This window comes from Emydura macquarii, unplaced genomic scaffold, assembly GCF_026122565.2.
Source record: "Emydura macquarii macquarii isolate MOO-44397 ecotype Brisbane River unplaced genomic scaffold, CSIRO-AGI_Emac_v2 contig_2699, whole genome shotgun sequence".
NCBI classification, from domain to species: Eukaryota; Metazoa; Chordata; order Testudines; family Chelidae; genus Emydura; species Emydura macquarii.
In genome coordinates, this window is record NW_027132836.1 from 1812450 (window position 1) to 1826050 (window position 13601).

The 13601-nt window shown below is 46.1% G+C and overlaps 2 protein-coding genes and 1 long non-coding RNA gene across 5 annotated transcripts; 1 reads left to right on the forward strand and 2 right to left on the reverse strand.

The window, feature by feature from the left end:
* Nucleotides 1–205: 205 nt before the first annotated feature.
* TAX1BP3 (Tax1 binding protein 3) lies at nucleotides 206–8298 on the reverse strand. 2 transcript variants are annotated; one of them, XM_067565835.1, is made up of 4 exons: nucleotides 8178–8298; nucleotides 3004–3123; nucleotides 2579–2668; nucleotides 206–1549 (listed from the first exon to the last, which is right to left on the reverse strand). In XM_067565835.1, the coding sequence occupies exons 1-4, from the start codon at nucleotides 8214–8216 to the stop codon at nucleotides 1412–1414; spliced, it is 387 nt and encodes a 128-aa protein (XP_067421936.1). In that variant the 5' UTR covers nucleotides 8217–8298; the 3' UTR covers nucleotides 206–1411. The 2 variants fall into 2 exon arrangements, with proteins under 2 accessions (XP_067421936.1, XP_067421937.1); XM_067565836.1 differs by having other exon boundaries at nucleotides 2591–2668; nucleotides 8178–8291.
* Nucleotides 4945–5216, reverse strand: LOC137164947 (uncharacterized). Its single transcript, XR_010923246.1, has 2 exons — nucleotides 5159–5216; nucleotides 4945–5071 (listed from the first exon to the last, which is right to left on the reverse strand). It is a non-coding gene; the product is annotated as an uncharacterized lncRNA (long non-coding RNA).
* An 89-nt stretch (nucleotides 8299–8387) lies between the features above and the next one.
* EMC6 (ER membrane protein complex subunit 6) lies at nucleotides 8388–11528 on the forward strand. 2 transcript variants are annotated; one of them, XM_067565837.1, is made up of 3 exons: nucleotides 8388–8491; nucleotides 8965–9045; nucleotides 10298–11528. In XM_067565837.1, exon 3 carries the CDS (start codon nucleotides 10340–10342, stop codon nucleotides 10670–10672), a length of 333 nt encoding a protein of 110 aa, XP_067421938.1. In that variant the 5' UTR covers nucleotides 8388–8491; nucleotides 8965–9045; nucleotides 10298–10339; the 3' UTR covers nucleotides 10673–11528. The 2 variants fall into 2 exon arrangements, with proteins under 2 accessions (XP_067421938.1, XP_067421939.1); XM_067565838.1 differs by lacking the exon at nucleotides 8388–8491 and adding an exon at nucleotides 8570–8758.
* Nucleotides 11529–13601: the final 2073 nt, after the last annotated feature.

A 13601-nucleotide genomic window follows, 5' to 3' on the forward strand; every position in this document is an offset into this window, starting at 1 on the left:
CTGAGATGCATTATGAAGCTTATAAAATTCATTGAAGGCAGAACCTAAATAGCACTTCAGTAATAAGTTAGTCTACAGCCTCTTCAGTGTTCTATTTACAATGTTTTTAACTAATCTGAGGATAGTTGAAGTGAAGAGGTCAGCTACTGTGTCATTAAAACTAGTTCAGGACAATGAAATACAAACAATGTTTGGATAGTTGTAATTAAAGCTAGGCTATATAATACTTTAAAGTGTTTAAGGTGGTTCATTGAAGGCTGTGAAACCCACTTAAAGTAGCTTTTACCGCAAGATTTCTGCAAATCCTTTTTTGGGCATTTGCAAAGAATTTTTGTAGTGTAAGTTTGCCTACCCCAGGTGCATGGATAGGAATTTTGGTACAATAGATGTTTGCAAGCTCATTTGCACATTTCTACTTAATACAAGATTTAAATAAGTCTCCCCCCTACAAAACAGACCAGCTGCCCTTTCTATTTGAGGATTCTCTCTGCTAGATGTGGAGTGTGAGGAAGTGGGATTTGATGATAAATGCATGTTCAGCAATTATAGGTTCCACTCTTTCCCAATTAAGTATTTTATGAAGCAGTTGTCACTTCAAGTCTTGTATAGAGGCACTTTACAACTTTATCTTGGAATTTGTTACTAAATTGCACAGGGCTTATTATAATCTGTTTATGCACCACACTGCTAGTTCAAATGTGTCCTATTGATAAGCTGGTTGGTGTAGGGGACTAAGCTCTTGCAGTGAACTCTTCAGTACAGCAGACTATCTTCAAGCACTGCAAGATATTCTGCTTAACTCTTGCTAGCACGAGGCAAGAGTAGGGTAGTGATGTCCTTACTCGGCAATGGACTTTTACTTAATGGAGGCATCTCAAACCTGAGCCTGAACTAGAGGGACACTAACCACTAACCTTTAACATTTAGTTTTTGAAAGCTTAGTCACAGTAAAAAATACTGCCGCCCCCCCGCGTTAATCATTCACTCCTTTGCAGGAGCTAACAGGGAGCTTTTCATGCTAAACAATGGAACTGTAGGAGAATCATCTCCTCCTAAGAGAACTGCATTTTTCTAGAGTGTCTTCCCTACGAAAAGTAGCTAATGTTTTGCCTCTTGTTAATTGATAACTACTACTACTCCTCTCACCACTGCGCCCCATGTTACAGCTTTGAGTACAGAGTAGATTCAGTTGCTGTTTTATGCTGTGTATGCTACTGGAAGACTTTTTGAAAGAGAACCTTGCGGCTGAAGTGACTAGTTTGGTATTCTAAGTTTAGAGGAAAGTGGTGCACGTTTATCATGGGTGGCACTAGTGTTTTCAAACAACTCAGCTCTAGTATTTGCTGCCTTAGAACAAGGGGATTGTCGTTCTATAGATCCCATCTCCCCTTCCCCCCAGCCTATTGCATAATTAGGACATCATGGACTGCTGCACAGCCTTCTGCAGGGAGTGTCTGGTCACCAGGAGCCGTACCACTTCTTCATTCCTCTTGGTTAGTCTCTTCCTCGCTTGGTCGTGAGTTACCATTGTCATGTCCCACCCATTCACCTACAACAGAAATTTATCAGGAAACAATATTTGTCACTAGAGCTAGCCTTGGTAGGGTGACTAGCAGTCTAGGGCCTGTCTAGCCCACTTTGTAGTGGCACCCCTGGGTTAAGTCAAGACAGGGTGAACTTTAAGAATAGGATCCCCAAAAGCCAGCCCCGAGGCAGGGAGCTGCCTGAGCTAGCCGGGGGTGGGTGTGTGTGCGCGCGTGCTGCTAAGTTCTGCCTTTTATGAAGTTCAGTGCTGCTTTGTGATCCATAGTAGGAACCCCTTGCCTGGAGTGCCTTAACTGTTTCTTGTGACAGTACCTGCTTCATGCCCCACAAACCAGTTGAGGGGAGAGGGGGAAGGAGACAGAGGCCTTGTACGTAACCTGCACCCCAGTACTTTGGATAATCAACCACTATGGGGACAAGTCTGGTTTAATTCCCCAGTCTGCCTGATGAGAAGGGAATTGAATAGGTTTCTACAGACTCAAGTGAGTTCCCTCATCGTGGATCTAAGGGGATGTTCTGGTGTAGTTTTTCTTGCTGAAGCTATTCCACTTTAAATAATTACATAGTAATTGGGCCACAGCTAGTAGCAGGATCACTTTATAGCCCAGTGATTTAGGCTCTCATGCAGGATGTGGGAGAGTTGGGTTTGATTCCCATTCTGCCTGTAAACTGATGTATGAGCAGTACTGATGGGGAGCCTCGTTCTTGCTTGTTGAAGCTGTTTTGCTTTACGTAAGTATTGTTTGGGCCAGCCAGCGAGTTAGAATCACTCCCTCGTCCAGTGACTGGGTACTTAAGTGTGGAAACTTTTCCAGACGCGATTCCCAAGACCATTATAGGGGAAGGCAGTGAGTTTTTATAAACTTCCTTGGGTAGCACATACAGCAGTGAGACAAGAAGCACGTGGATGGGATTCCCCATCACTCCCCTATCTTTGTAGTAGCCTGAAAAGCAGTGCTTCCTGGGGAGCTTCTGGGCTGGGCTTGTTCTAGATTGTCTGCATCCAGGCATTCCAGTTTATTCATCTTCCTACCTTGGAATTTACCTGCATTATCTTGTCTCCAACCTGGAGTCCTGCAACTTCTGCTGGGCCTCCTTCTGTCACCCTTGTTACATAGATGCCCTGTAAGAGTCTTGTTTTAGTTACTCTTGTTGGAACTGCTACAAATGCACACAAAGCAATCACCTTTATTTAGCAGTATCTTACAAGGGGTTTCCTAGTTAAAAGCAAGTGATATTAGAAAACAGATGAGTTACTCAAGAGCCCAAAGGCGGCAGCAGTGCAAGTTAGCTACATGGACTAAGTGGGAGGGGAATATAATTTGGACCAACAGACTGAGGGAGGACCAGGTATAATCTTAGAAAAAGGGGGTGCAATTCACTGAATTCAAGGGGAGTTGAGGGCACGCCACCTCTTGCTGGTGGGTCTTAATTATTTAGATTCAAAGAGAATCTAACCTTGTCACTTTTATCTTCAGAGAAAGGGTTCTGAGCCGGGTCCTGATCAATTCCACCTCCAATACTAAATCCAAGAATCAGATTTTCACCTTGGCGGAGTTTATGGATTTCAACTCTTTGCTGAAAGAGATGGGAGGGGAAAAAAGTGAAGCCACAGTAGGTTAAGTTTAGCTTTGTTACATGAAACTATCTGTGCACAGGACAGCAGGTGCCACACGCACCAACTCTGAGCAGCACGTGGCGTCCTGGCCAGAGCTGCAACACTCCTGTCCTAAGCAGCGCCACGTGCCTCACCCCCCGCCGATATGGCCCCATCCCTTCTCCACATGGGCTGAGCAGTGGCCCCTGGCTGGGAGCAGGGTATGGCCCCTGCAGGAACGTGTCCACAGATCCTCTGCCACCGGGAATGGGCCTGCAGACCCCTATCTCTCCCCCTGCTGTCACTGCAGCTGGGAACAGGGCTGCAGCTACACTCCCCCACCCCCTGCCGTTGCAGCAGTGAGAGGGGTGGGTAGGGGCACACCCCTTGCAGAAGGGTGCCGACCCCTGTTCTAGGCAAAGGGAGCACATCCAATAGTTTACAAAAGAAGGCCTATCACGAGTATGGATTTTATATTTACTTAGAGAAAGAGCAGGGATCTCTGGATCTGAAATCCACTGGGGGATGGGAGCATTTGCTGTCTATCCCCGAGGGACAAGCAAACTTCAGTTGGGCAACAGCAGTTTGTTTTAATTGATTCTGCTTAAAAGTTGCGATGAATCATTTCTGCCCTTCAGCAGTAACCAAGGAGCATCTCTTCCACTTAGCGGCAAGCCACAACCGAAATACGCATCTCCAATCATATCCCTTAATGAACTGCCACTTAAGCAGCTAAAGAAGTTTAACCTCTCCCTATACCACCACCATGGAAAGGGGGAAGAGGTGCAGGGTCCATGACAGTAGAATTAAACTAGAGCTCAATTTAGTTCAAGCCAATAAAACACAAGTGTCAATAACTAGCAGTCATTCTAACTCTCATCTGATTTTGTTTTGTCCATGGAGAAACTACAAGGTCCTGCTTAATGCTCTGCCCCTGAGACAATGTATCCTACTTTTGTAACTCTTCCCCAATAGATAATGGGGGCAAAGACTTCTGTTGTCTGCAACAAACTTACACTCAGAATATTGTAAGTCACTATCTCAGCTGAAGAGAGTGCAAGTGTCAAAGGGCTCTCACACCAGCTGTAAGGTCCCTCCTGGCTGCAAAAGTACTAAAGTCTTGGTGAGAGCATTCAGACACCAAGAGATTTTAAAGCTTTGTATGAGTAACAGCAGAGGTACTTCTAGTAACAGAGTCTGACAGGGATATGAAGGAGTAATGGCCTCACTCAGAATCCCATATAGCAGAGGTCTCTTTGCAAAAGAAGTTTCTCAGATCCAGCTAGGCTCCAAACTGCTCCACCAAACAAACGATGTGTGCAGCCTTTGCTGCATGATCTACTTTCACCGAAAACATGAGATTTATCATACACATCAACCAGGAAGTCTGGGTTGAGTGTGACTGAGTTTTGCTTTGCAATCTTCTTTCATCAAAAAGTAGTTCACATTACCAGCTTAGAACAGTAAATTTGATGAACTCAAGTGTAACTAACTACCATTTCTATGTCTTATAATGCTTCTATAGTCTAAAACCAGAGCTCTTAACTATTGCAAATCCACACATTACAGATAAGACCAAAAAACAAGGATTTAATTCTCAAAAGCTTGCTTGGCATCTCATTTTTCCAATGGAGATATCTAGTTAAGTAGAAAGCCACTTTAAATTTTTTTTAGTCTACTTCATAAGGCTAGAACAGCTGAAGCAGATGCCACTCCAACCTTTTAAAGAGAACCATGCAGCACTGTATAATGGAGGACATAGTAAGTCTTGTCATGCTATCACAGTGACACTTTGTAGTGAGAGATTACAAACTGTTTTCCCTGTTCAGGGAATGCACTTTCCTCGGAGATAGGCTGGTTACAGTCTGGAGTATCTCCTCTAGGTACAGCCTGGGTATGGTAACTAGCCTTCCCTCCTGACAGTGACTCCTGGAAAGAAAGCGTGGGTGAGGGGAAAATTAGAGGCTGCATGTAAGATTTTTTTCAGATCTTGGAAGTAAGTTTTTCTTCCCTCACATTTGTATGGCTGTCTTTCTATTCATCAGAATGCTTCCCTGGGTCAAGTGATCACATCTGGAATACAAAGGGGAGGTGTTTGTAATTTAGCCAAGCAAACAAATAAGTCTTTCATATTTGAATTGACGAGTGACACTCTCTATGAGCTCATTGGAAATACTGACAACTTCCAAGGCAAACTAAAAATTGCAGCAAAGCTTAATCAAAAACAGACAAGGAACAGACCACAGCCTGGCAGCCAAACAAGCGGATGGCAGCAGCTCTGATATCTTTTTATGTTGTCTTCAACACTGCAGTTGGCTAGGAGGCAGGTTGTTGAGAACAAGGCTCAAGGCAACAGTATGCAGTCGCAGCATTTTTATCAAGTGTGAGGGGTTTTACGGCACCACAGCTTTAGCTGAACAAGGACAGGCTTGGTTTTGTTTGTTAAACGATGCTGCTGAGATTCCAGCTCAAAAAAACATAAGCTCCATGAACAGCTCAGCATGCAGGGTTTTTACACGTGGGAGAAGTGGCCCATTGTAATTTGTGCATCATTATCTTCTGTTTGAGGAGGTACCTTAACAGAATGCAATATCTACCAAGCTAACGAGTGAGCATTTTCCATCGATATCACACTGGTTTTCAAAGAGAAAAATACTGTTAGAGATCTGACATCTGAGATGAAATCCTCAGATGAGTAGCAAACTGACTATGCTATGCTTCTTAAATCACAGCACAACACCTCACAATTCCAATGTGTACCCACTGAGGCTGGAGGGCATGGCATGGAGATGTCAGAACTCTGAACACTTGTTTTGACAGTCATGTGGTTCGACACATACCATGCACCACACTGATGTGGCAAATTTTCACCTCTGCACTTTCATTTCCCTTTTTCCTCCCCTCCACTATGGCTACTGACAAGTGACATGCATGCCTGCAGTCCCGTGCACCTCAGAAAAATAGCCATAAGCAACTAAAAGAGACAGCATGATCCAGTGGACCTGGGAGACAGGACAGCTGGCTTCTATTCCCTACCCTACCATTGACTCACTATATGGTCTTGGGCAAATCAGATCACATCTGTGCTTCAGTTTTCCTGGGTACAGAAAGGATGGGGAGAGGGGTGTGTGTGTGTAAGAGTCCTTGCATGAATAGTCAGTGAACTGGAAAAGTCTCAGAGGTGTCTCTAGGAACTAACTCTATCCATGTTTATATTGCCCAGTAATAGAATACCTAACTCTTATGTAGTGCTTTACGAAGGAGGTCACTATCAGCCTCCTTTTAGAGATGTGGAAACAGAGGTACAGAGCAGTGAATTGACTTGCTCAGCGTCACACAGCAGGCAAGTGGCAGAGTCAGAATGGAGCCAAGCTCTCCTGAGGCCCAGACCAGTGCTCTGTCCCCTAGACCTCCATGTTCTACAATTCCAGGAAGCAGAGATTTGTGCATTGTTAAACTGCTAACTCTTATCTGTTTAAGCTAAACTGCAATAAGGCCAGTGTGGAGAGAAAGTGTGTCCACCTAGCCTTTTAAACCAGTTTAACCAACTTGTTCGCAGACAAGTTGTACTACTTGTTTAAACCTCCCGCCCCCGCCATCAGTGGGGGCACATTTACCGGTAACAGAGCACTTGTACAGAAATAGTTTATTCCCCTTCTCCTAGAAGGGGCAGACATAAGCCATACCACTATTACTCACCTTTCTGCTGTATAACTATTTCAGCAGAACTCCCCATACTGAGACACATCAAGAGAGGAGTTTTGTACAGGGTAAAGAGTTAACAGCCTCAGGCTGTGTCTCCATTAGCACTTTTGTCTGTAAAAAACTTGTTGGTCGGGGTGGAAACACACCCCTGACAGACATACATTTCACTGACAGAAGCACTGGTGTGGACAGGGCTATGCTGGCAGGCGTCGCTCTCCTGCCAACACAGCTACTGCTGCTCACTGGGAGTGGTTTAATTATCATTATGCTAACAGCAGCAGCTATGTGGAAGACCTTACAGTGGCACAGCAGCAGCACAGCTGCGCTGCTCGAAGGTGTGTCTTGTAAATGTAGCCCGAGGCCTTGTCTACACGACAGAGAAGTCATAGAACGTTAGAGTTGGAAGGGGCAGCCAGAGGTCATCTAGCCCAGCCCCAGAGGTCATCTAGCCCAGCCCCCTGCGTAAGGCAGGACTAACCTCAGCTAAATCACCATGAAGTCAACAGATTAAGCTGACTTACAGCCCCCACGTTAATGACTGGAGTGGCTGAGGTTCACACTCCTCTTCGTGGGTCAGTGGTGCGCATCCTCACCCGGAGCGCTTCCACCGCCCTAAGAGGAGCAGTGGGGGGACCGAGAAGCTCCCTGCCAGGAGACCAGCTGCCCTATAAGCTCTGGGGTGGGCCGCCCGGGCTTCTCGCTCCCTGGCTTTCTCGACATTGCCAGGAATATCGGCCACCAGCAGCTGTAAGGAACGCAGGGTCTACGCGGACACTGTGTCACCCTGACTACACAGACATGCCGCTCAGGGAACTGGTTTTATGGCGGGAGGAGAAGTGCAGTGTGGCCACCTCCACCGGCTTTTCCAGTACTAGCCCCAGACGGCATTAAGCCCGGCCCGGCCAGGCCGTGGGGCAGGGGCCGGGGCAGGGTGCGGATCCCGGCCGTGCTGTTTGCACAGGGCGGGCCGAGCCCGGCAGACTCGGAGCTGCCCCGGGGCGTTTCCTGCTCTCGGCAGCCCGCACGAAGCGCAGCCCGGCGGCAGGGGGAACGGCCCAGCCTCCTTCCCCGCTGCGCCGCCCGAGCAGCCTGCGGACCGCACCCCCGGGCCCGGCTGGCGGGGGAAAGGGGAGGCAGGGTTAGCGCAGCGCCCCGCGGTCAGAGCCGGGCCGGGGGCGCTGCTCCGGGGTGAGGCCCGGCCTGACCTGACCTGACCTGACCTCGGACGGCCCGGGGCGGGTCCCTGAGCGGCACCGGGTGGCCCCGGGCGCTACCGAGACACGGTCCCGGCGCATCCCGCCGCGGGCAGCTCCGGCTCCCCCGCACTCACCACCACGGCGGTGACCGGCTGCCCCGGGATGTACGACATGGCCCCGCCCGGCTCCCGTCCCGTCCCGTCCCGTCCCGTCCCGGCTGCCGGCGCTGCGGTCCCGCCGCCTCGCCCCAGTCGCCAACAAAAGGTCTCGCCGGCCCCGCCCCGCCGCCGCCGCGCAGGGACCAATCGGGCGCCGCCTCAGGGAGAAGGAGCGCTGGGCGCATGCGCATCGAGGGAGGGAGGGGGCGGAGCGGAAAGCGCGCGGCGCGCGACGCTTTCCCGGCAGCCTTTGTTCCAAGATGGCGGACCGCCGCCTGCCGCTGGGGCGGGTGAGTCGCGGGGGTTACCTCAGCCGGCTGGGCCGGGCAGCGCCGGGGTCGGGGTCCGTCATGACGTCGCTCCGCCCTTGCCGTTCCCTAGGCCCGTCTCCGGCCTCGTCCCCGTCCCAAACCGAGCCCGGCGCCGCCGCCTCCGGCCTGCCCTGCGCGCCGTCATTGGGCGGCCCCCGGCCCGGGCTGGGCCCGGCGGGCTGCGGGCGGGGGCCGGGCTCTGGGCGTCCTCCTGTGGCGGCCCCACGAGGCTGCTGCTCTTCCGGGGCACGAACCGGGCCGCACCGGGTGGGGGGCGGGGAGCGGTTTCGAGGCTGAGCTTCTGCCCCAGGGAGGCGCGGGGCGAGCCGGACGCGGCGGGGCCGGGCGGCCTGGCGTTTCCTCAGCCGGGCGGAGGGGGGCGGTGGGGCTGGACGCTGCTCGCACTGCGGAGCGCTCTGTTAGTGTTAACGGCGGGAAATCTTCTTTTACAGAAAGCTGCAGCTGGGCCCTAAACTGCTCGACAGACCCGTTCACCTCCGCGGTCTGCGCGCCCGGGCAGCGTCCCACCGCAGGTAACGCCAGCAGGTTCCCGGCAGCGTCGGTTCAGCCCAGTGCGCTCCGCGCTCAGCTCGGTTGTGAGCTCTCGTACAGTGTTGCTGTTGAACGACTGTCATGCTCCACCCTAGAGGTGGCTGCACTACAGTAGTGAGGGTGTAGAGTTATCCTTGTATCGAATTGTTGTGGGTCTAAGCCAGGTGGAGGAGGGGTTCTTTAGTGTTAGCACAGCGTGCTGTAATCATTGGATGAAAGGTGCTATAGACATGCCAGGTAGGGGCTTTAATGCAGTGTACAGCTGCGTGAGGCAAACTGGGTCCTGCGGTGTCTAGGTACCACTTCCTTGGACTTAATTACAATCTCAGAATGTAGAGAGTTCGCTGAAGAGGCGGCACTGTTGAACAACAGACCAAAATGGAAGTATAAATAGGGAATAATCTTACCCAGACTCTATTTGTGATACAAAAATCAGGATGTGAATTTAAAAGTTGGGTTGCTGTTAGAACTACCTGTATGTACACTACACTACATCGCAGGAACAGGCCTTAGAGATGAGCAACCTCAATTGTAAATTGGGCTTGCAAGTCTTATACTTGGAAGGATAAATTCAATTTTTTCAACTATTACTAAAGCTGGCCTAAATTTTTCTTAAGGTAACAAAAGTAAATGTACATGCTGTAGGTATGCAGTAGGGAGGCTGGTTCGGTTTTGTTAATGACTTTGTATTAATGACATCTGAGGCTGAGATGTAAATTTACCTGATGAAATCAAGTTAATTTTTTATTTACATTTAGAGTCCACGTGTGGAGTACCTGATTTGCTTGAATGTTTGTGCAACTTTTTGAATACCATCCACTTTAAACAGTTCTAATAGCTAGCAGAGGTATGAATAGCTCCTTGATTTCTTGCAGCTATACAAAGACCACCGCTTATTTTTAGTACAGATAAGTGGGAATAGTTTGTCCAAGACACTCTTCATCAAATCAATTTTTTTCAAAGGGCATGAAAAATGTTCTGGTGACTAATGCATTCCAGGCATTGGCAGGCCTGATTTTACCAAAATGTGCAACAGATTATAGGAATTTTTCGATTTACTGATGGTGATTTGTGCTAGAGATCAATTTACAAGTAGCAGTGTATTTTTCACTCTTTCGGTTCCTGCTATTGGTTGTTGACACGAAGGAGAAGAATTGTTCTGTCCTATCGTCCCAAATAAAATGAAATAAAACTGACTTAGTACAATAGTTTCTTTTCTCTCCTTTGACCCAGTCTCGTTTGGATAAGAGAAATCCTTGACTTCAAACCAGAGCAATGGCTACCATGGTGGCTAAGCGAGAAGGTCCTCAGTTCATCAGCCAAGCAGCAGTCCGAGGGAATGCAGCCATTCTGGATTATTGCAGGACATCTGTTTCTGCCCTGTCAGGAGCAACAGCAGGAATTCTTGGCCTGACTGGCTTACATGGCTTTATCTTCTACTTCTTGGCTTCTGTTCTTCTCTCTGTGCTTTTGGTATTAAAAGCTGGACGGCGGTGGAATAAGTATTTTAAATCCCGAAGGCCACTTTTCACTGGGGGGCTTATTGGAGGCCTCTTCACATATGTCCTCTTCTGGACTTTCCTCTATGGCATGGTGCATGTCTACTAAAAGAGTAGTAACCACTTTAGCTGCAATGGTTTTAATGAAATAGGACTGTTGCCAAAAACTCATCTAAACAACTAGACCAGCTTTTTAAATTGTTCACTGCTTGTATTGTTAAGGCTATCAGTAATTTATGTCTGAGTACAAAATTCTGTAGTATTTGTCTAATTAAATTGAATGTAAAATGTCTTATGGAAAAGTCCCTTAAATTGTTCCCTATGCATTAATAAGTATCCTATTTAGTGGCTAGGTGGCCTTTTTTCCACCTTTATCACAACTGTCCACCGTTCTTGGTTGACTTTATTCCGTTTACATTCTGCATCTGTAAGATCAGAAATAGCAGCTGTGTTTTATTTTATTATGTTCCTACTATGTCACTGTTTGCATCCGCATACAAGCATTGGTAAAAAGAGTATCTTTAGCCATGAGCTTAATGCAACAAAATGAGAGGAAACATTGACACAGTTTGTTTCACAGTAATATGTAATTAAATGTACATGAAACTCTGGACAGAAGTATCGTATTTGTCTGGATCATTAGTATAAGTGCTGGGATCCTTCATACTGGGTACAGTCACTTCACAAATAGGAAATTAAAGTGACTAAAACATTTCAGTCTCTTCCATGCATTGACTTTGTAGAACATACATTTTTTAATGGCAGATATAAAGGCAATAAGTAATACTGTCAGTGTTTTGGGTTTTTAAGCTGTGTTTGCACAATGCTTTTCAGTGAAATAATACTACACAATGCCGAAGGCAATCACAGTATTCTATGAATCAGTATCCATTATATCCAGTATGAACAACCCCACAGCCAGAGACCATGAATAGACACAGTTAATATTTCTCCAAACATACAATGCATTATTGTGGTAATATGCTTCATTTTTGGCAAGAAAATCAAGGACAGACTGAGCTGTAAACTGCAGCTTTAAGATACCGGACGCACCCTGCAATCCTCCTTTGTCAGTTTCCTTAGTGAGTGGGTGGATATAGTCTCTGCAGTTGTGTGGTGACGGAGCGCTAAAGTGTGCACATATATACTTAGCAGTTTTTCCATATGAGTTAGGAGAAGAAAGTCAAATAATCAATAGCATTTTTGCAGTTCACCCTATTCTGAAGCAAAAATTACTAACCAGTGACACAGAACATTCAGTGCAAAACATTTTCCCACTTATACTTTGAAATGCTTTTTTTTAAAGTAGTCTACCCTCTCTTTTAAACTTTACAGACAGACATAGGTTAATATTGACACATGCTAGTGGTATAAAAGAGGGAAATTAACAATTTTATACTATAACTTGTTTGCCATACTATATATTTACAATCAGTTTACCTTTGGTCTCCTGCAAAATAACATGGTCTAGTTAATTAATTCTGTCAGAACTGTTTTTCTATATTGAGTCATGCATCTTTTAAAAATATGGGCACTTCAGTTATGCTTGGATGGGCATCTTTATTAATATTTGTACTGTTCAAATGCTGAGTATGCTTTTCAAAACAAAATGCATCACCTAACAAAAAGACAAGCATTACTAAGAGAAACCAGCATGTATATCACAATTATCTAAAATAATACAACTCACAGAAACAACACAACATTGTCCTAAAATAGACAAATTCTATTGCTATATATTAACTCCAAGAAAAATATCAAACTCTGTAAAAAGAAAAGCACCTGAGAATCTGGTAGTTACTGTTTATAAACATTCTCTGTACGGAGTTAAATATAGGGTGGGGATCAAGTTTTGTGCTGAGTGACCTAAAGCTTTCAACTCAGGAAGTGGGTTAGGTCCTTTCTAACAAGGCAGCATTGTTTTGGCAGGTTAATAAAACATGAGAATACAGTACAAGCCTAGCCTTGTTTTAATTTGTGATGAGATATTTGCTCTGAGTGAATCATACCTTAGTAGGCGGTGATCTAACATTGTATTATGACATTTATTTCAGCTTCAAAAACTAAGCATAGTTTTAAATAGAAACTTGCCTATAGACAACCAGCTATTTATATTAGATCCATGCTACAGTCGTAAGATATTTCTAACTTCCTCTGTGCTATGTTGGAAGTCAGGCCTGTCAGTAAAAGAGGATTTCTTTTATGTAGCTGGACACAGATTCTTTGCCTAGAGAAGAGACTTTAGCATTAAGGATGAATGAGGCTGTGTGTGTGTTATAATATGAGCGCACACAGCCAGTCCTTAAATGGAACAAAAGTGACTAGACTAAGCCAAGTGATTAATTTTATTTGCCAGTTAAATATGTAGGGCCATAAAATGCTGAATTAGCTGCTAGTCCCTTGAATCTGAATGAACTGAAGCAGAGTGGTTCCTGGCAGTGGTTTGGATTAACTAGCTTTTATCACTAGCAATATCAATTAAAGCCTGCCACAAGTCACAAGTACAAATACATTTTTGTAGATTGTATTTTAGGGACAAATCCATCCTTGGTGTAATGGTGTTAATTTCAGGGGGATTACAAGGGATGAATCTGGCTCCTAGTTTCCATTTTGCCTGTCATTGAACCACTGCATGCTTTAGCACAATGTATCATGTCTGCCAGTCTCTGTTCAGGAGAATCCCAGTACCAGAAGCATATAGGGATGTCATACCTCAGGATTGAGGCCTATTTGTGCATTCTGGAGGTGGGAATAGGACTGAAATAGCTAGGGTACTGCTGGTTAAAATCAAATTATGGTGGTTTAATGAAGTTTGCTTGGTCCTGTTTGCATCAAGCCAATGCTGTCAGGTTTCACTTTAACAAGTCACTCACCAGCTGGTTTTTTTTTGTTTTGTTTTGTTTTTAATTGAATGAAAAGACTAGCCTAGGACGATTAATATCATATTTCAAAGCAAGACAGATTAATTTTCACTACCTGCCATCTTCATCCAAGGCTAGTGAGTCGAATTCATCTTGAAGCACAGAGCCACATAGACT

Excerpts from the sequence above, each read along its gene's own strand:
- EMC6 (XM_067565837.1), top strand. The coding sequence starts at position 10,340 with ATGGCTACCATGGTGGCTAAGCGAGAAGGTCCTCAGTTCATCAGCCAA.
- TAX1BP3 (XM_067565835.1), bottom strand. The coding sequence starts at position 8,216 with ATGTCGTACATCCCGGGGCAGCCGGTCACCGCCGTGGTG. Across the intron at positions 2,669-3,003 it reads CTGAAGATAAAAGTGACAAG|GGCATCTATGTAACAAGGGT; the intron begins GTTAGATTCTCT and ends AGACTCTTACAG. Across the intron at positions 1,550-2,578 it reads TAATGCAGGTAAATTCCAAG|GTGAATGGGTGGGACATGAC; the intron begins GTAGGAAGATGA and ends TTTCTGTTGTAG.